Raw genomic sequence first — 19860 nt, 5'->3', positions numbered from 1 at the left:
CGCGCAGGCGCCTCTGAGACCACGCCCTCTAACCCCAGCCGGGCTCGTCCCGCCCCTCTTCGGAGAAGCATCGCGCAGGCGCCCCCGAGACCACGCCCACTTCCTTGATTTGACTACTTCTCCAGTTGAAGAACTACGCAGGCGCCTTGGGGTCGCACCGAATCCTTCAACTCAACGCCGCCCTGAGCGTAGTACCACGCAGGCGCTAAATCGTCTCTTTGCCAGCTACCCATCCCCTTCTAAAAGGCGACTGGGACACACCCCTGGGTCTAATGCGCAAGCGTAGCTATCTCCAACTCGCGGTCGGGTTTCGTTACGCATGCCCGGGCGGCGGCGGGAGAACACGGCCTTACCGCCGGAAGTGCCGTGGCCATCACCACAGAGAGTTAGCTCGCCTAGGTAGCTAGAGGGGCTTGTTTTCGCCCCGCTACAGGGCGGGTGCGGCCATCTTGGGAGCGTGCAATCAAGGGCTGTGGCGGGATTGGCTCCGCTTCGGGGCTCGTCCTTTGCTCCCCACCTAACAGAGTCGGATTCCGAGCCCTTCCCCGCTGGGCGGGGGCGTCCTAACGGCCGACTCCTTTCCAGGTGATGAGTGACCCCTGTACTCACTCTCCCACGGGATGCCAGGACTGACCCCTCCTAGGGTGGGAGAGAGAATGGGAATCTTTAGACTCTTTCCTCCCCCAGTTCCTCAAGCTAGGGAGCAAATCTTCAAGGTGAGGCCGCCTTTCCTCGCCCCTCCCTGCGGCTCAGCAACGTCCCTGCCCCGAACACTAGTTGCGGCTTAACGGGACTGTGGCTGGGTCCCTGCGTTGCATTTATAAGCCAAATCCACTGGAGAAATGCTTTTGCGTCCTGCCGAGAAAAGGAGACAATCCTAAATCGTCCTGCTCGGGAGCGGGCTTGGAGAAGAGAGGAGGCGTGTCTGGGACCGCCTGGGCTTCCTCTCCTGGAAAGCGCGAAAAGAGAGCTAGCGGGTCACTGCAGCCTGCGAACCCCGGCGTCTTTCCTTTTCCTTGTCCCAGAACAGTGTTGTGCTGCTGAACGAAGTCATATTCAGCAATAAACATTGGGGAAGAAAACTAATAAGTGGGTGGTCAAGGCCGTTTGAATATAATATCTTCAGGCTGCTTAAGCATTTTTACTTGCTTTTCCCTCTCATAGCAGAAGAAACATTTAAATTCTGGAAATAGCGACTGTCATGGCCAGCAGTCTTAATGAAGATCCAGAAGGAAGCAGAGTGCGTAACAACTATTAGCTTATCGGTGAACTGAAATTCAGAATAATTGAGGTCAAAAGCATAAACACCTTTTAATTAAACCAATAATTGGATCGTCTGTTTTGTTTCTCTCTAGTTGATTTATTCAAGAAAGGCTAATACAGTCCTAGTCAGGGACCAACCATCACTTTTCTTTTACACATGCCTTAATTTTTTTGTGGTAAACTTGTTAAATTCTGTGGTTTTGGTTTTCGTTCATATTGCAGGAGGGTCGGGAAGAGGTAGTGGGGGACACAAACTAAAGGATATGAAAAAATAGTTTAGTATTTTTCTGTATCTAATAAAGCATTCTTTCTCTTTGCACATTTTAGATTACATATGTGAAAGGAGACCTTTTTGCATGTCCCAAAACAGACTCTCTAGCCCACTGTATCAGTGAGGATTGTCGCATGGGTGCTGGGATAGCTGTCCTCTTCAAGAAGAAATTTGGAGGGGTGCAAGAACTGTTAAATCAACGTGAGTTTTTCAAACAATATACCTGTTTTTCCCTAGTTAAAAAGCATTTTCTCTTATACTTTATTAAGACATGCATGCAAACAGGATTTCTAATAATTGCTTTTAATTCTTCAGCTAAAGTTTTTCTTTACAAAAATGGCTTCTGGTTTGGACCCTTATCACATCAAATCAGAATTCTTGTAATAGTTTCTAATCTCTATCATAAAACTTCGCTGATAATATTACTCCACTTTTCAGAAACCTTTAATAACTCAAAAGTACTGAGCAAAGTCCACGGGTGTTAGCTTGGCATTCAAGATCTTCTGTTTGCTAATGTTCTACCTAATCTTCAAGAAGGAGTTCAGAAACCACCTCCTTCACAGACTCCTTCCATCGCTTTTTACTAATGGCTTTAAATCAGAGGTATACATTAGAATCTCATGTGGAGCTTCTGAAACAATTTCTCAGACCAAATTCCAGGCCTACTGAGTGTCTACCAGTCATTCTGATTCCGGCTTCAAACAAGAACAGTTTCTTACAGCTTTGTATTGTAGCTATTTACAAAGAGAACACCTTCTCTGATTTGAATACTTACTAACTTTTTAATTTGTTTCTTATAATGCTGAACACAGGTATAAAAGTCATTAGCAAAAAAAAAGGTCATTAGCAAATGAACATTTTCAGTAATTTAAGAAATAGTACATTCTAAATTGTAAAGCAATAGACTTCAAAGTTTTTTAAATGGTCAGGTAAGGATATATTTGAAATTAGGGGCAAGACAAAAAATGGGTTTTAAAGAAATGTGATTATAAGTAAGCTATCAGTAACAGTATTTGGGAAGACTGATAAAAGCAAACAGTTCATGGGAGACGGTGGTTTCTTCACAGTTAAATTATTTCTAGTTCTTAGATAAACTCAAGATTTATAAAGATTAAAACAATCTTAAGAGTGGAAATTGGTGTTTTGGCTTTCCTTTCTATTAAAGAACTGTTTTTTTCTTAGAAAAGAAATCTGGAGAAGTGGCTGTCCTCAAGAGAGATGGGCGATATATATATTATTTGGTAAGATGGGGCCAAATCTTAATACATTCTAAGGATTGGTGAACAGATGGGCTGCCTTGCATTTGTGTTAATTATGAAGCTTCATTCTACACAACAAAGAATATCAAAATGCTTTTGATTTTGTGACAACTCAAATCCAATGGTGCTGGCTACTTGGAGCACTCAGTTAGAAAGGAGCATAAGGCTGCATCCCAGCTCCATGGTCAAGAGTACTGTGCTATGCCCCAAAGTCCTATGTTCTAAGACTAGCAAAAGTTTGTGATGCCTCCTATACTTTATTTCCTAGTCATAGTGATAGAAGCAACAATGTCTCAAAAACCAGAAACCCCAAAGGGTTTTTTTCCCTTATTTTTCTATATCAGATGCAGTGCCAAGTGTTACCCAGCTCCTCTTTTGCCTGCTGGTAGAGTAAGGAACTCTCCACTTGTCCAAATGCCTTTGCCCCCAGAGGGAGCGTGGCTTCCTTAGTGATGATGGTGGGTGGCTTAGAGCCAACCCACCACATGCCTGATCTGGACAGCATCTGAGTGAGGAGATATCCTAGTTGATGAATTCTGATTTTATAGCTGATGTGATTTTCAGTGTTTTTACTTTGGAAAACTACCACTTCCTCTCTATTCTTTGGTAGAGAAACATAAAAGCAAGCAAGTACAGTTACTAAATAGAGACTTTTAATAGGGAATTTTCAGGTGGTATAGCTTCTTCCTTGTTAACAGGTATGCAGCTTATCTTTTGGAAGTGGCACAAAGATTTCCATTTACTTTGCTTAGAAACAATTGGCAATAGACACAGTTTACCAATCTCATGAGTTTCCTTGGGAAAAGAAAGATTTCAAAGGTGGAGTCTGAGTTTCTCAATCCCAGTTTTAGTGAGTTTTTCTGGGGACCTCCTATAAAATGTGGAAGGAGTAGTATGACATTTGCTATTCTTTTTCTAGATTAATTATTCTATAAAAAGCATTTATTCTTTTATTAGGATGTAAAGGAATCAAATGGCTTTTTCATTTTGAGCTAATGAGAATGTGAATCTTTGTGTTCAGATTACAAAGAAAAGGGCTTCACACAAGCCAACTTATGAAAACTTACAGAAGAGCTTAGAGGCCATGAAGTCCCATTGTTTGAAGAATGGAGTCACGGATCTCTCCATGCCCAGGCAAGGAAATCCAGGGCCCTAAATGAAGATTTAATTGGTGGGGTTGACTGTTTTAGTCAAAGATGAACAACTTCAAAGTTTAACTGAAAATACAGATTTAAAGAGACAAATTTCCAAACTTTGTATGATCACCAGTGAGCCAGTTGTCTGATTTAGGCCAAGGGATAGCCATTTTCTAGCTTGAGTTGAATGAATCAGTATAAACCCACATCAAAACACATGCCTGCCTCAGCCTACTTATAGGGGAGAAACCATTTCCAATCAGTCACATTTATTGAATTCTTGGCATACTTTTCTTGAAGCCTGTTCGCCAAGTAAACTAAAGAATCAACTTCACAGCAAGAATTATTTCCAAACTCTGACAATGGCAATTGTGATTTCCTTCTTGGGCCACTTGTGGTCTCCCAAACCAATTAATCCTGTGTCAAGAAAATTGTAAATTATCGTTGCCTTTTACACTGCATGCTTATTTGTGGTCAGCATGAGTGGTAGCCAGAGGATTTGTCCCTGATGTAACTTCTTAGATATTGGGGACTTATGGGAAGGACAGTGGGTATTCAATGTGTCCTTTATTTCCTTTTCAGGAAGTAGTCCTTAACTCTTTTTTCCCCACTACCCTAGTAGTTTTCCATCAGTGCTGACCATGCATGCAGGTTTATTGCAAGCCTTAAATTACTTTGCATGTGCTACAGTGTCCCTTATCTTATACTGGTTTTTAATATACTCATGGCTTATGAATCTGAAACTATTTTTTATCATAATTCTTCAGGGACTTAATTATCACATGATGATGTGAAATTAGCAATTTTAACCCCGTCTTGTCCTGAGGGATGTTGAAGATCAATAAAGTAACATCTTGGATGAAAGGTGCTAGGTGATGTAAGTTTCTCACCAGGGTATTGCAAAGACCTTAGTCCTGGATTGCAAGCATTTTGGCATTTTCCAACATTCCATCTTGACCTCCTTTTTTTTGCAGAGGTCCTGTCCCTTGTCCCCTTTCTCCTTTTCATTTTCCTTAACATTCCATTATTTTGAATGTATTTGGAAAATATTAGCTGGGTGTGGTGGCGCATGCCTATAATCTCAGCAACTCAGGAGGCTGAGGCAGGAGGATTGCAAGTTTGAGACTTGCAACTTAGTGAAACCCTATCTCAAAATAAAAAATGAAAAGTGCTGGGGATGTATTTCGGTGGTTAAGTGTCCCTAGGTGCAATCCCCAGTATTTGAAAAAAAGAAAAATGCCAACCTTTTCATATCCATCCATAGCCAGTTTTATCAGTAGAGAGGTAATGGGATAGTGAATCTCCTGTATCATGGCAGAGTTACACATTTTTAATCTAGCATGAAATAATTGGGAAGTGGTATCTTATTGGGCAAAGAGAAGTGACAGCTATTGGATGTTTGAGCTGTGTAGGAATGGTCTCTGGTGACTTCACAGCAAGAATTATTTCCAAACTCTGACCATGGCTGCCTATAGGTGTAAGGCCAAATAACTGCTTTGGGGGGATATAGCCCAAAAGAAAAGGGAAAGAGCAGTCTCCTAGATGCCTTCATCACAGCCAATGGAAATGTTTTGTCTTTTTTAGGATTGGATGTGGTCTTGATCGTCTGCAATGGGAAAATGTATCTGCAATGATTGAGGAGGTATTTGAGGCAACAGACATCAAAATTACTGTGTATACGCTCTGAGAGACAAACACTTTCTACGTGTTCATGTTCTCCTGTGTCATTCCTACTTGGCCATAGGACTGAGCAAACTGACCTTAAATTGGGCAGCGGAAAATTTTCACTTTATATTCTGTGTCATAGGCCAACCTTGGGTTGTTGTATTCCAGTATTTGGATTGGGACTCTGGAGGAGGGATAGCTTGGGATATGTTTCTCTGCTTTTTGCTGGAGGTCAGAAGTCTGTAGCCTGATACTGGGCCCAGAACCCAGAAAATTGGGCCTGTGACCTCTGGTTGTTCCAGTATGCTACCTGATTTGTTTGGCTGGCCACTAGGTGGCAACATTGATTGTTTCTTTGCCGTTTAAGAGAAATTTCAGCAAGATTGAACATTTGAGTTACTTGTGCATCTTTTGTCATTTGTGCACTTAACTTGGCATTATTCTTGGTGAAATTCATCCTAGGAGAGAATCATGTTTTGTTTGTTAATACAAAATTGAATTCTACATTGTTAACAAGGAATTTGTGACCAAAACGGAAAAATAAATCTCTTTTCCTTGGGGTTCAATGAGGTTCTGTGATCATATCTGTTCTGGACTTGAGTAGCAGAGGATAGCTGATAACTTAATTTCAGAGTTGGAGGGACCACTGGGAAGAGTATCAAGGTAAGAAACATGAGTGGACAAAAACTATGGATCAGTGCAGTTGGAAGGTAGGTTTTGAATCTCATGGTGAACTCATCCTCTGCATAGATTCTGTGATGGAATATATCCGAATTTAATCATGACACACAGGAAACAGCATGTGTTGAGTGCCTGGTAGAGTGCTTCACACAGAATAGTGACGCAGTAACTCAGTGATCTAAACCAAGTCCTTATGAAATCTTCTGAAAATTATAAAGGCACTTTCACATCGATGTTCATAGCAGCACAATTCACAATAGCTGGACTGTGGAACCAACCCAGATGCCCTTCAATAGATGAATGGATAAAAAAAATGTGGCATTTATACACCATGGAATATTATGCAGCACTAAAAAATGACAAAATCATGGAATTTGCAGGGAAATGGATGGCACTAGAGCAGATTATGCTTAGTGAAGCTAGCCAATCCCTAAAAAACAAATACCAAATGTCTTCTTTGATATAATGAGAGCATCTATGAACAGAGCAGGGAGGAAGAGCAGGAAGAAAAGATTAACATTAAACAGAGACATGAGATGGGAGGGAAAGGGAGAGAAAAGGGAAATTGCATGGAAATGAATATATACAAAATTACATAATTACAAAATTACATATAAGAGGTTGTGAGGGGAATGGGAAAATAAACAAGGAGAGAAATGAATTACAGTAGATGGGGTAGAGAGAGAAGATGTGAGGGAAGGGGAGGGGGGATAGTAGGGGATAGGAAAGGTAGCAGAATACAACAATTACTAATAGGGCATTATGTAAAGTTGTGGATGTGTAACCGACATGATTCTGCAATCTGCATTTGGGGTAAAATTGGGAGTTCATAACCCACTTCAATCTAATGTATGAAATATGATATGTCAAGAGCTTTGTAATGTTGTGAACAACCAATAATAAATAAAAAAAAAAAGAACTGGCATTCCCATCAAATGCATCTGCCTCAGATGGGGTTATCATGGGGTTTTCATGCATAGGAAAGCTAGACTGGTCAGACACCAGAGGTGAGGGACTCCCACTGTCAAAGGAAGGTTGGTGTTACCTGAGGTTTCAAGATTGTCAGTTTTATCAGAATCTAACCAGATACTGCAAGTTTCTGAATCCCATTCTTTCCTGTTCCATATCCTAAATTTTAACATAATAAACTTGAAACACTGAATCCAACTATTCAAAAAAAATTATAAAGGCACTTTCTCACAAAGTTTTAATTTGTTGGCAAGGTGGGGTGACAAGTTTGTTTTTAACCTCCCTAGAAAATTCTAATGTGCAGCTAACTGGGATCCCAAGAATACCACTGTAAATATTCTTTTTTTTTTTTTTTTTTTCTGAAGTTCAGATGTCAAGTCTGAACTTTCATAGTGGAAGAATAAAGTTCATGGATTTAAACAGTGGCTTGGTATTGGAGCTATTGGGAAAGCTAGGAGGCATATTTTTTTCCCCTTCTTAGCTATGGTTCTCAGAGTTAAAACAGCCAGACATGCTACTGATTTTTCTCCCAAAGATGAATGCTGGGTTTGTCAGGACTTGCTGCTTTGCTTAGTGTCAAAGAACAACTGGAGTTTAGAAGGGGCTTACTGAAACACCAGAAAAGCACTGGTTAAATATAATCTTCGTACTTTAGACTTATGTTCTTATCACATTTCAGCCTGATAGGCAACAGTTGCTAAAAAGTATTTCCCTTTCATATCTCTGTTTGGAGCAGACAGTTCTGCATGTTGTTGGTGAGCAGGGGCAAGTTCATCAGCAAAGAGACCAAGGCTTTTCTTATTTTCTATCTACAGAAAATAAAATTGAAGGGAGAAAAGTGGGGAGAGGATATCTAAATACACAAAATTGAAAATGAAAGTGGGGTGATAAGTAGAAACTTGAAGAATTAAAGTATTTTGTTTAACTCTAGGCAAAATAAATCTTTGTGTCTCCCCAACTCCACTATGATGCTGGGGATTGACCCCAGGGACTTGTGCATGTTAGGCTACCACTGACTACACCTCCACTCCTAGGCAAATAAATCTTAACACTCCGTCAAAGCATTGGTTTTCTAGGCTTCCTTTACTTTTAAAAAGATTACAGCTAATTTTTTTCTTGGACTATGAGACATGATTCTTTTAACAAAACCTAGTCTCATCCAGGATTGGCTGTAAGTGGAATTCTGGGACTCAGCAGGGATGTGATAAAGTGTTTTGTCAGTTGCAGATAGTCTTGGGGTCAAATTCCGATGACTTATCACACTTGAAGCCTGGGGAAAGGAGGCATGGCCTGATAATCAAAATGAACACATTATTCTTGGAAACCCAGTTGGAGTTTGGCAAACACCCAGAAGTTCACATGTGAAATTTTGTTTCCATGTAGGACTCAAAACCTTTTAAGAAGTAAGACTTTTGACATTCTTCTTCCAACACTATCAAGTATCATGTATTGAATACTCTTACATGATGTGTGTCTACACGTTGAAGTGCTTTTCATCCTCCTCTTAATCAAGAAGCTAACTGCTTATTCACTGGCAATTGGGATGTTGGTATCTTATAACATTCCTCTGCTTTTTGTTCCACGTTCTGCTATGCTTTTGTCAGAGAAGTGGGAAAGCCCTCATTTACAAGTCACCTCAGGAGAAATTAGTTTAAGAGAGGCAAGACCGTGGTGGGCAGTGTGCATGGGAAAGTTAGTTCCTGTTGTCTGGGAGGTCCTGGTTTAATCTTCCCTCTCATAATGTCATGGTCTAAGACGTCCTTACACCTGATTCACTTACTGTCCATGGTAACTTCCTGATGCACAAGGTCCTTAAAATATCAGGCCACAGAAAAAACACACTATTTCTTTTATTAATGTTGCTGTTTTTCTTTCTTAAAATAAAACAGCCCAGTTTAACATAAAATGCATTTCTGGATGTATTTCAAATATCTATACTGTGGGTCTGAAGCCCTATGCCTTAAGAAGCTCCATTGGGGAGTCATTAAGACCTGCAGCCCCACAGATGCCTGGTGCCCATATGTGGTTGCTTTTCTCTCCTTGTTTCCCCAAAGCAGCATAAGAGAGGCACAACCTGAATGGATTATAGCAGTGAGAAGTGTATTGAGTCCTCTGAGGGCCTTATCCAGTGTGATTAGTTGATGTCAGATGTTGTCCAGCTCCAGATGGTCATATTAGGAAGACAGGCAGGGCCAAGATGGCATATATGTCACTACTGTCTCTTGATGGCAGCATGCAGACCTTCATGAAAAAAAAAAACCAGATTGTTACTGAGAGCCCTGTAGGTACCAACAAATCCCTGAATCTAGAATTTCTTCTCCATAGTTTTCTGTGGTTCCTGGCTGAGCCAGGATTGGGTTTGTTTCTTTCGTTCATATTTTGGTGTGATTTATGCAGGGAAAGGCCCAGAGAAATCTTTAACTCTTCTCTTGGTTAAATATATGGTTAAACTTTTTTTTCCCCAAAAGGTGAAATAAGAGATAAGAGGCAAATTTTATTTAACAAATGCTCATTTCTTGGGATGATTTTAAGAGGCAAATCTTATTTAACAGATGTTCATTTCTTGGGATGATTTTAATTAAGCTGGGTTGTTCTTTTGAGCATTTAGACTACAACTCTATTTCATGCCTTTTTAAAAACTTGGTGCATTTCCTTCAGGATTGTGAAGAAGGAGGCTTATAATGTGGACGATGTCCCAGTAGTACTCTATTTTTAAATAATCTGACTTAGAAATGGACTTTTTCTTCAAACTGCTTTATTTTTTGACTTAAATCAGTATGAGCTACAACCCTCAATTATCCAAAATCATACTACCCCTGAAAATGCTTAATTTTAATGGAAAAAAAATCCCTGAAAAATCAAAACAAAATCCCTGAGGATTGTTAGTTAGGTAGCTAGAAGTGGCCCATGAAAAATATTTAAGAAAGGATAGTAGGGTTAAAATTAAACTATTCTTCATTTCTCTATAGAGTCTATGTTGGGTTTATGATTACAGTGATACCAATTATACAAAAAAAAGTTTCAGGAATTTTGAAAGTTAAACTTTGTATTTTCAGAGGTCACTCTCAGCAGTCTGTCTCTTGATGCTCACCACTACCTAGAGTAAGTGTCATATTTTCTGTGAGCAGATTACCTCATGCTTTTCCCCAACTGAATTCATAGACTGAGTCCTTCTTTTTTAAGAAATAACTGAGAATCATGTCTTCAGGAATTGCAGATGCTCAGCCTGAGAATGAGCAAGTGCCCTATGTGTGTGCCTAATAGAAAACACCTGCCAACAGCAAGCTCCAGAACATTGATATTTCCTAAATGTGTCTATAAAGCAGCATCTCCTCTTAGGGGTATTAGGAGTGAGAATCACCAAAAAAAAAAAAAAAAAAAAAAAAAAAAAGAATTAATAGAAACATGTTGCTTTCATGTTTTACTAATATGGGAGTTGTTTGAGAATTAAAGTTGAGTATGAGGGTGGTTAAATACCCATCTCTATCATCAGAGGTTTTGATCAGTAACTGTGGCCTTGTAATGGGGCTCAGTTCAGTCATAGCATTTCTGTGGGAGCAAACTAGATCAGACAAAATTTAAAAAAAGATAGTAAAGGATCCTTTACCCTCTTTCCTGAGGATAATTGGCCTGTTTCTGTAAGAGTCTAATTTACCCTCAGCAAGAGGCCAAATTGGCCTTAATTGTGTCCTAATTATTTGCTTAAATAGCTAATCTTTACTTCCAGTTCTCCTATCACCTCTTGATATCTGTAGGAGGCTACTTCTGAGCTGCCACCTAATTTATAAACATCTTTTTAACCCTTTAAACATTCCTGTATAAACCAGTTTGTGGCTGTGTTATCCTGATTTTTGCATTCAGCATTTTCCAATGCTGAGGTCTTCTCAATAAGGAACATGTTCTTGCATTAGGCATTCATGCAGCAATTATTGATCTCCCTCAAAGCATAACCATTTGCTTGAAAACATAAAAGCAGGTCTGGCCAAAACCAAAAATTGACTACAAATCCACTTGGGAATTTCAGAATTACCAAAAATGAAAGAATTGCCCCTAAAGAACGAAAAACCTGCATTAAAGAAAAGCAGATGTGTAGACTGCAGGCAGCTTGGGAGCAGAGTAAGCCTGGATCCATGCACAAGAGGGCATGCTTGAAGGACTTAAATTTATCTTCTCTGCTGTTGTTCGGTAAGTGGCCCTTGTGCCATCTAAATCTTACTGAAGTTTCATCTGTCTCAAAGCTTTAGGATCCCATTCAACCTCTGTTTTCCAAGTTATAGGAAGTTAGTTTGAAGTAAAAGGATAGAAAAGAGAAAGGATTTTGGCACAAAGATTCAGAGGTAAGAGAAAATGAAACAAAATGTTCTAAAATGTTTTAAAACCAACCAAAAGCAGAGAAGCGCAATCCTTCCAATGCAGATTAAACATTGTGCCACTCATTCTACCTGACCTCAGGTCTTATTCAAGTGAACGGTTGGTGGAAAAATGGTGCCCTGGAATCAGGAGAACTCACATGAGGCCGAGCCCAGCTGCCTACTTCAGGATTTCTGCCAACTTCTCCTCATAGTATAGGAAGTTCTCCTGAATGTCCTCCCAGGGCTCGAAGGCCTTGGATTGACCCTCTTCTTGCTCCACAAAATTCTGCCAGATGTACTCGAAATCCTGGGGCTTCATGATACGCAGTTTGCAGCCAGCCTCCTTCAGTTTCTTCAGAGCAGTCTGGATCTCTGGTTCTTCCCACATGAAGAGTCGCCCCACCAGAATGAGCAGGCGCAGGTTCTTGGTCTTCCCAAGGGTTTTGATAATACGGTCAGCGCAAGCTGCACAGGGACTAGAAGACACATACCAGGTGACATTGTACCGCAAGGACGGGTCAAAGGTAGGCAGGATGGTGTTGAAAAAGGCTTCCTCTGCGTGGGCAGCTGCATGCTCATCCTCTAGGTATCCCCGAGATGCCTGGACTTGGCCTCCCTTGCCCTGCGCTTCAACCACATAGCAGAGAAAGGTCTTGTTCCGCCCAGAACTGTACTCCACATTCCGGAACTGAAACTTAAAGAAGTTGACAGGCAGCCGCTCCCTGTAGGTAAAGGAGACAAAGGGACAAGGAAGGAGAGAGAGAATGATGAGTTCTTGTGTCTAGAACCAGCCTAGAGTAGGTAGATCTCCAAGATATCCACTCTTACTAAAAATAGGTCTTGCCTATGCTAATGACAGTCATAAAAAAGCATGAAAGAACCCAGAAGTGTTTACCTGGAGGGAGGGAGAGAATTTGGATTGGGTTTTTGTTCTGTCACCTCACTAGGAAGGATCCTCAACACTTTCCACCATCTAAACAGCACATCCTAAATCAGTGAACCCTTAACCTGACTATACTTTCAAGTCACAAGGAGGACTAAGCCTGGGTCCCACACCAAATCAATTAAATCAGAATGTCTAGAGAGAAGTTCCAGGCATCAGTATTTTTTTAAAACTCTCTAAGAGAATTCTAATGTGTGTCTAGGATTGACAAGCAGTGTTCAAATAGCAATTTTACCAAGTAGCAAGTGTGTTAAATTTCTCATGACAGATCAAGACAAAGATTTTGCAAAGCATTTCATGCTTTCATTTCTCCTTGTAGCTCATGTAAATTGCATTTTGAGCACAGAATGGCCTAGGTCTTGTAGTATGCTTGTAGACTGTTTCTCAAGTCTGTCTTTTCCTTCAGGTGAAAAGATTGTCACATGGTCTGTGTGAGAATTGCTACCTGTGAGACAAGACTGCCCAAGGATACCTTGGGATAAGCAAGCTTGTGTGTAGTATTGAGTCATTTCAGAGTCATGAAAGATGTAGCCACTGCCATCCAGATGCTTATAGTCCAGCAGCTGGATTCTAGCTGGCCCAAGAAGGCAAAAATAAAAGAGCTGAGAGCATTAGAAAACTGCTGAAAGTGGAGAGGTAGACTAGAGAACCTGTGGTATTAAAACTTTCACCTTCATTCAATCAGGAGGCAGCAGAGAACTGTTACCAGTTTTTTAGTAGAAAAGCATTTAAAAGTGACACCCACAGCAGGTTACTATGGCCAATGGAGTGTGGCTGGGGTGAAAAAGTGACTAATCTTCTTAGGACACCAAACTTAGTGACAAGGAGTTCAGGTGTCCAGTGGCTTCAAAGAGGAGAAGGATGATTAGAAAATTAGGAAAAGGCCAGGTTTTTAATAGTAAGAAGGAGACAAAAAAGGAGAAGAGCTACAGAGGGCGTCAGAGTTGATAGTTTTTGTATTTCTGTATATGTGTGTGTTTTTCTAAAATAGGAAAAATCTGTGCAGGTGTGAAGGTCAAGGAGAATGAGGAGGTTTTAATAGGAGGGATTGATTTTTCAGAAGTAAAGGAGGGGTGAGTACCAACTAGAGACGCCGAATGTATTTCTTTTTAAAAGTACAATCTCAGAGCTGGGGATGTAGCTCGGGGCAGAGCACTTGCCTACCATGCACAAGGTCCTAGGTTCCCTCCATGCTCAGCGTAGCCAAACAAGTAATCTCTGTGCCTTCCCGAGAAGATAACTGTGGCATCACTAACTCACATGCCCTGTCTCCACCCTTTCTTATTCCCCAGAAAGGTCACCAGACTCCCTGGGTTACAGGGGAATCCCTGGTATCCCAGAACCTTGGCTGCTTAAGGGTAACAGCAGATGCCAAGAGCTGACCTGAGTTGTTTCCTTGCAGGATTCCCTGCCCCCACTCCATCACCAAATTTTTTCTACACAAGTTTCCATGTCTCTTGCTGTCAGGTTAAGTTTCCACTGTGGAGATGAATGTGTTTAAGGACCCAGCCCCAGAATCCCTTCAAGTACTATACTTAGCTCTCTAAGCCCCTGTGTCCCTAGTTGCAGGTGTTTATTATTTACTTAACATTTTAGCAGAATAGATCACCTGATGTTTCCTCTCTCTTTCAGTCCCTGCTGAAAATTCACTTACCCTGAGCTCTTCCTAGTTACTCCACCTGCCTGCTCCTGAATTCTACAAGTTGCTCAGGGGTCCCATCACTCTCTGGAGTAGATTTTGCCCCTGAGAAGTAGAGAACTCATCTTTTTAGCCCAAACCCTTGTTTTATTCCTCAAGGTCTTTTGCCAGGCCACCCTCCCTTCTCCAGGTCAATGCAGAGCCACCTGTATGAGAGATTCTCCAGTGGAATCCTTGGAAATATTCATCATTACTTGGGGACTTCAGCAGTAGCTACCTGTGTGGTCCCTCAGGTTTCTTCTGGAATCTCCCAAAGCATTGCTCCACTTTTGCTAAGTGTAGTTCAGCCAGAAGTATGAATTTGGCTGCATACAACTGCAAGTTTGGCTGGGTAGTTGTGAGAAGCCTGCTTCTCTCTGCCCCACTAAAGTTCTGACATTTTCCCTACCTCTTCCCTGGGCAAGAGGAGAAGAATCAGAAACCTGAAACCCAAGCAGGGAGAAGAAAGGTCATCTCTCTATAAATATCATTTTCTGACCCCTCTGGCCAGCAGCCCCAGAGCTGGTTCTGTCCCTCAGCGGGGCCCTCTGGAAGAGGTGCTGGAGGAGAAGAGCTTTCAATGGGCAAAGGAAAGGCAGGGAAGATTTGGCTTTTAGTCTTTCCTTTGGGCTTGCCCAGATACTGAGCTTGCTTGGCATCTCAATGGGCTTCTTGCTCTTCCAGAAGGAGCATGAGGGTCAAGTGAGGTACTCTGGGCTTCCCACAGACTAAAACAGCCAGGTCCTGGAGGGAATCCAGGAGAATAGAGGTAGTGGAGGTCTGACATTTCTGCAGCAAGCTGGACAGCATGGCCACCTCAGGTGATTTTGTGGAATCACAAGATAGGTCAACACTATTATTCCCACTGGTGGAAGAAAGGACTTGGAGACACCTACCTTCTTAATCACAAACAGTGTTTTCTAAAAACATGATATGCCTAGGCATTATATCTACTTACACCTTTTTTTTTTGAACCCCAGCAGATAATTTCACTATTAAAGGAGTGTATGTGTGCAGGGGGTACATTGTGTGTGTGTGTGTGTGTGTGTGTGTGCATGCACATGTGTGTTGGAGTGATGTGACGGAGAGATGATGGTAGTAGATCTCCCTCCCTCTGCATTCATTCCCTTCTTCAGGAACAGAAACCACCATTATATGATTCCTGTTTCCTTCCTGCAGCTTCAGGCAGCACTTAATTTAGGCATCGTTTTCTCATGTTTTCTGCATACAAGGCCATGGGCATCATAATTATCTAAGAGGAAAACCCAGAATCCTAATATCTAGCAAGAATTTGGAAGATGGTCTGCTTGAAGGAGGGAGATGAGCTATGAGTACGTCTTTTTCTCAGGTTTGCATTTTAAAGGTTTGTATTTCCAAAGTAGAAATCTGTACTATGAAAAGGGGCAACCTGGAGGGCAGTAGAAGATGGTCTAAAATGAAACGTTTGCTTCCAGATAACTCTCGGAGTGGAAAACCTACTCACAAGGGATTGAACATTGACTCATTTCAGCTTTCCCTCACTAGAATTGCCAGTGACCTGTGTGGAAGATGTAGCCTTGCTCTTTTCTTCGGTTGCCTTCTTTTTCAGACTACTTTCAAAGTGGATGCCAAGGAGTAAGCCTAGTCAGGGAGAGGAGTGTGGCGCAGAGGCAGAGGGTTACAGAGCTGAGGAGGGAGCTGTAGATTCGCAGGACTAGATGAGGATCTGCCCTAGGCAAGCCCTTCTCCCCAGGAGGTACCATTTTTGCCCATAGCTTTGACCTCCTACCACCACTCCACACAGGCCAGGGTGGAAGTCGGTGGGCTGTCTTCTTCACCCATCATGCTCCAGAGGCATCCCTTCTCTAGACGCTGCCTCTTCTCTCTGTCCCTCATTTGGCCACAGGAAATTCCTGGTAGCTCAAGAAGTGGTTGAAAGAAGACCCACTCCATCTGCCACTTATCTCTGTTGTGTAATAATCCCATTGATGATAGATTTTGCTTTTTGCAAAAACATACACAATACAACTAGCAGGGTGCTGCCAGTCACTCCTTGCTGGGATGGGGAGATGGGGATACAACCTACCATGGTGCCTCAGAGCACCCCTAAGCTTCCTGCAGGCAGAGCTAGGCATGCACCAGGAGAATTCTCATCTAAACCCAGCACCACCAGGTCCCCAGACATCCTGAGCTTCTCTATGCCAGAAGATCTTTCTCCAGTTCATTCCCCATCACAGATCTAGCAGAGAGACTAACACATAATAAATATTCATTCATTAGTTCATTCATTTATTCAGGAACTATTTGTTGACTTCCTATTAGGAGACAGGTGCTAAGGATAAAGCAGAAAAAGACAAAGTCCCTACCCCCTGTGGGGTAAATGTTACTATTGGGGGAAAATGGGCAGTAAATAGCAAGTCCTACTCAATAAATATTTGTGAATGTAAAACTAATCCTCTTTATGGCTTCGGTTGCGGTGGGATGCTTTGGAATCAGACAGTCCTGGGGTTCTTGCCCTTCTACTAGCTGGGCAAATTACCTAGCCCTCTAAGTTTTAGCTTCCTTATCTGAAAGACTGAGTTATCCAGCCTTTTAGATTGTGAACAATGGTAGAATCTCAATAAATTAAAGCTAGTATTGATGGACAGTGTCTTTTCCAGGCTCAAATCATATCTTTCAGAGCTTCATTTTAATTAATTTATTTTTGTGGTACTGTGGCTTGAACCCAGGGGTGCTCCTACCATTGAGGTGTTTTTTTTTTTTTTTTTTTTTTTTTTAAATGAATCACATTCTCACTAAATTGCCAGCTTGAACTTGTGATCTTCCTGCCACAACCAAAGCTCTGGGATTCCAGGGGTGTGCCACCACATCTGTCCTAGAGCTCCATCTCCTGCATTTCCAAACCTTTCCTTTTTCTTCACTTCCTCTCACTTCTAGCAGTTGGAGTAGTGTACTGCTAAGTATTTAACACCCAACTCTGGAAGAAAGAAAGAAAAAAACAACAACCCCGATTTCTAACCTTTTCTGATTTTTGTAATGTAATTACTTCTGCTATGGAGAAGTCACTGAACATAGAATAGGGAAAAGATATACATGATCACCTTTCAAGCCAATAGGAGCTAGTTTCACTGCCGTTTTAGGCCTTTTTCCAGCACTATCCACCATGTTGCTTTATTAATGTGCTCAGGTCTGCTTCATCCTGAGCACCTTATTCAATCTGAAGCACTGCAGTCATCTCTTATCCTTACCAGCTACCCCCTTTTTCGGACTATTCTCTGAAAAGCCATCTCTCTTCTGCTGGTTTCCAGCCCAAAAATATAGGGAGCATTTTGGATCCATTCCCTGAGGGAGTCCAGGCTAGGAGAGGACTGGCTTTGCTGGTCCCTTGGATTTCTGGGCATGTAGAAGGGAAAACTGTTTCCTCCCTCTGCCCCAGCAACAGTCATAGCTCCACCTCTGGGCTATTTTAAGCATCTGTTTACCCAGAGGGGCCAAGGAAAGAGATCTCCACAGCTGTTGCTTGTGGCCAGAAAAGACTCAGGCTCCACCTTCCACCTGAAATGCGCTCAGAGTGTGCAGAAAGCTGCTTGCTTTGCCTGTTTCTCTGAGCCTTGGGTCATGGGAAACCTCTGACCCTCACTACCTTGCAGATGGACCCATGAGAAAGTCTGTTCTGGAAACATGGGACCCAGGATGATAGGAGACAAGTGGCAAAAATGAAATCAAGTAAAGAGACCAGTGGCCAAGAAACTTGACTGGTGATCAGAAGACCTGCCACTTCCTGGTTCTGTGGCCTTGAACATGTCACAAAGCCTCCCTGAGTCTCAGTTTCCCCTGCTGTAAGGGGCAGTAATCAGTCTCCCTCTCCTAGCATCTGCTGAGGATTTGAATGAGCTCATTCACTTGAAAGCATGAGTGATTTTAAAGCCCTGACAAATGTCAGTTACATCAGAGGACTTAACCCTCAGGACCCACTTCCACGGGACCCAGAGCATGTTCAACTCAATAGTCTAATTTAGCTCCTGTGCTAGGGAGAGCACAGTGCTGCATGCAGTGGGGTGTGTGTGAGCAAAGACAGCGTGGCTTAGCATGCTGAGGTGTTAGAAAAAGGATCTTCCACAAGAGCCCCTGGAATTGAGGACGCCCCTGGCCTGGTTGCCCTAGGCTTTCCCTGTGTCTATATTAGTCTGTGCCCAGCTGCTCCCCTAATCCTAGGATGAGGGTACGATTAGCTGGTTGAGCATGGGCAAACGGAAGTACAAGGGCTACTCACACCTCAGGAACTAGACTGCATTTTCCCTTAGGCTCCTTTAGAAATCGGAAAAATATCTGAGCTAGAAAGGGTCTAGAAGTCAACTAGGTAACTTTCTCCAGTTAGAAATGATAAAACCAAGACTGGAAAATCACTTGTCAAGCATCAAATAGCAAGTTCAAATTACCACCCAGGGCTCCTCCCACCCTTGAGGGCATGGTGCCTCCATTCTTTCTGAAACTTCTCTCAGTAGGGTGCCCACTCTGCCTGTGCACGGTGCTGGAGCCCCCTGTGAAGGAAATCCTGGACCTGGAGAAAGTGTGGGCCCACATTTTTCTTTCTTAAGGATTCTTAAAGATTTAGCAGGATCTTTCTCTATAGAAAGAGAAGGGAAAGGAGGAAGTCACTTGATTTTATTCCTAGAAGTGGCACAATTGACAAGACAGACAGACCCTGTACATGGCCCCCCTCTGGAGCCTCTAGACATTTTTCTCAGCCTCACTTGAGCTGAGCTCATTGGAACAGCTCCTCTGTCCAGAAGTCCCTGGGCTGTGTTATCTGTGCTGTGATTTCTTCCCTAGGAAGGGAGCAGACAGCCTCTGGGGAGACTCAGAAGAGACTTAATAAGGTGAAAACTGTTTCTCATTCAACCTTGGAAAAGGATAGCTCTGCTTTAAAATCTTCTACTCCAGAGAGAAACTCTAAGAAAGTGCCAGAGACATAAACATAGAGGAGAGACCTACTCAGAAACAGAGCAGAGAGATGAGGTGTGTGGTAGTGGTCGTGGGGGCAGGGGAACATGACTTTGGGGCCATCTTAAAATGCGCAAGTCTTACCAAACTTCTTGGGAATAAACCTCTCTCCAGAAAGGCAGGTGACTCCCGATATCAGGAGGCCATAGTGGTGGTTTCATTCTTTGGGTGCTTGCCTCCGAAGAGTTCCTCCCCTTCTCCTGAGAGAGCTCAAACTGGTGGCCAAGAGGCCAAGACACCCCAAAGACCCCTGCCAGGTACACAGGTGCCTTCTCCCAGAGCTGTGGCTAACCCTGACCTCTGCTCTTACATACTAACTGTCCATAGCCTGCCCCACGCCTAAAATCTCCCAGGGAGGAGGACCCAGGCCCATGTCCAAGTCTCACCCTGTGACGATCTCAAAGGGCGGCAGCTCAATGAGCTCCTTCAGCTTCTCGGGGTTCTCCAGGTCGTCCAGGTCCTCCCCATTTTGGGAGGCCGGTGCAGCAGCCGCAGCAGCCTCTTCTTTCTGGGCCATAGAGGGGCTGTGGTTCAGGAGTTACCGAGAGAGGAGAGGCTACGGGTCTGGGCCAGGCCTGGCGGCAGAGTCCCAAGCAGCTGTCAGCAGCTAAGTATGGCTGGGGATGACGGAAAGAGGACCTGGCTGGCCAGGCTTTGTGC

At 42.7% G+C, this 19860-nt stretch overlaps 2 protein-coding genes across 7 annotated transcripts; one reads left to right on the top strand and one right to left on the bottom strand.

The window, feature by feature from the left end:
- The first annotated feature begins 346 nt into the window (after positions 1 to 346).
- OARD1 (O-acyl-ADP-ribose deacylase 1) lies at positions 347 to 6160 on the top strand. 6 transcript variants are annotated; one of them, XR_014022347.1, is made up of 7 exons: positions 347 to 585; positions 1165 to 1240; positions 1591 to 1735; positions 2717 to 2775; positions 3815 to 3927; positions 4697 to 4806; positions 5514 to 6160. XR_014022347.1 is itself a non-coding variant. In XM_081296646.1 (6 exons), exons 3-6 carry the CDS (start codon positions 1669 to 1671, stop codon positions 5614 to 5616), a joined length of 342 nt encoding a protein of 113 aa, XP_081152772.1. In that variant the 5' UTR covers positions 385 to 585; positions 1168 to 1240; positions 1634 to 1668; the 3' UTR covers positions 5617 to 6160. The 6 variants fall into 6 exon arrangements, 5 of the variants coding, with proteins under 5 accessions (XP_081152772.1, XP_081152771.1, XP_081152769.1 ...); XM_081296646.1 differs by lacking the exon at positions 4697 to 4806 and having other exon boundaries at positions 385 to 585; positions 1168 to 1240; positions 1634 to 1735; XM_081296645.1 differs by lacking the exon at positions 4697 to 4806 and having other exon boundaries at positions 385 to 585; positions 1634 to 1735.
- A 2918-nt stretch (positions 6161 to 9078) lies between these two features.
- Positions 9079 to 19857, bottom strand: APOBEC2 (apolipoprotein B mRNA editing enzyme catalytic subunit 2). Its single transcript, XM_081295151.1, has 3 exons — positions 19587 to 19857; positions 11755 to 12318; positions 9079 to 9485 (listed from the first exon to the last, which is right to left on the bottom strand). Exons 1-2 carry the CDS (start codon positions 19715 to 19717, stop codon positions 11775 to 11777), a joined length of 675 nt encoding a protein of 224 aa, XP_081151277.1. The 5' UTR covers positions 19718 to 19857; the 3' UTR covers positions 9079 to 9485; positions 11755 to 11774.
- Positions 19858 to 19860: the final 3 nt, after the last annotated feature.

Source organism: Spermophilus citellus (genome assembly GCF_964194105.1).
Source record: "Spermophilus citellus genome assembly, chromosome: 5".
NCBI lineage: Eukaryota > Metazoa > Chordata > Mammalia > Rodentia > Sciuridae > Spermophilus > Spermophilus citellus.
This window is presented reverse-complemented; position numbering and strand designations above follow the sequence as displayed.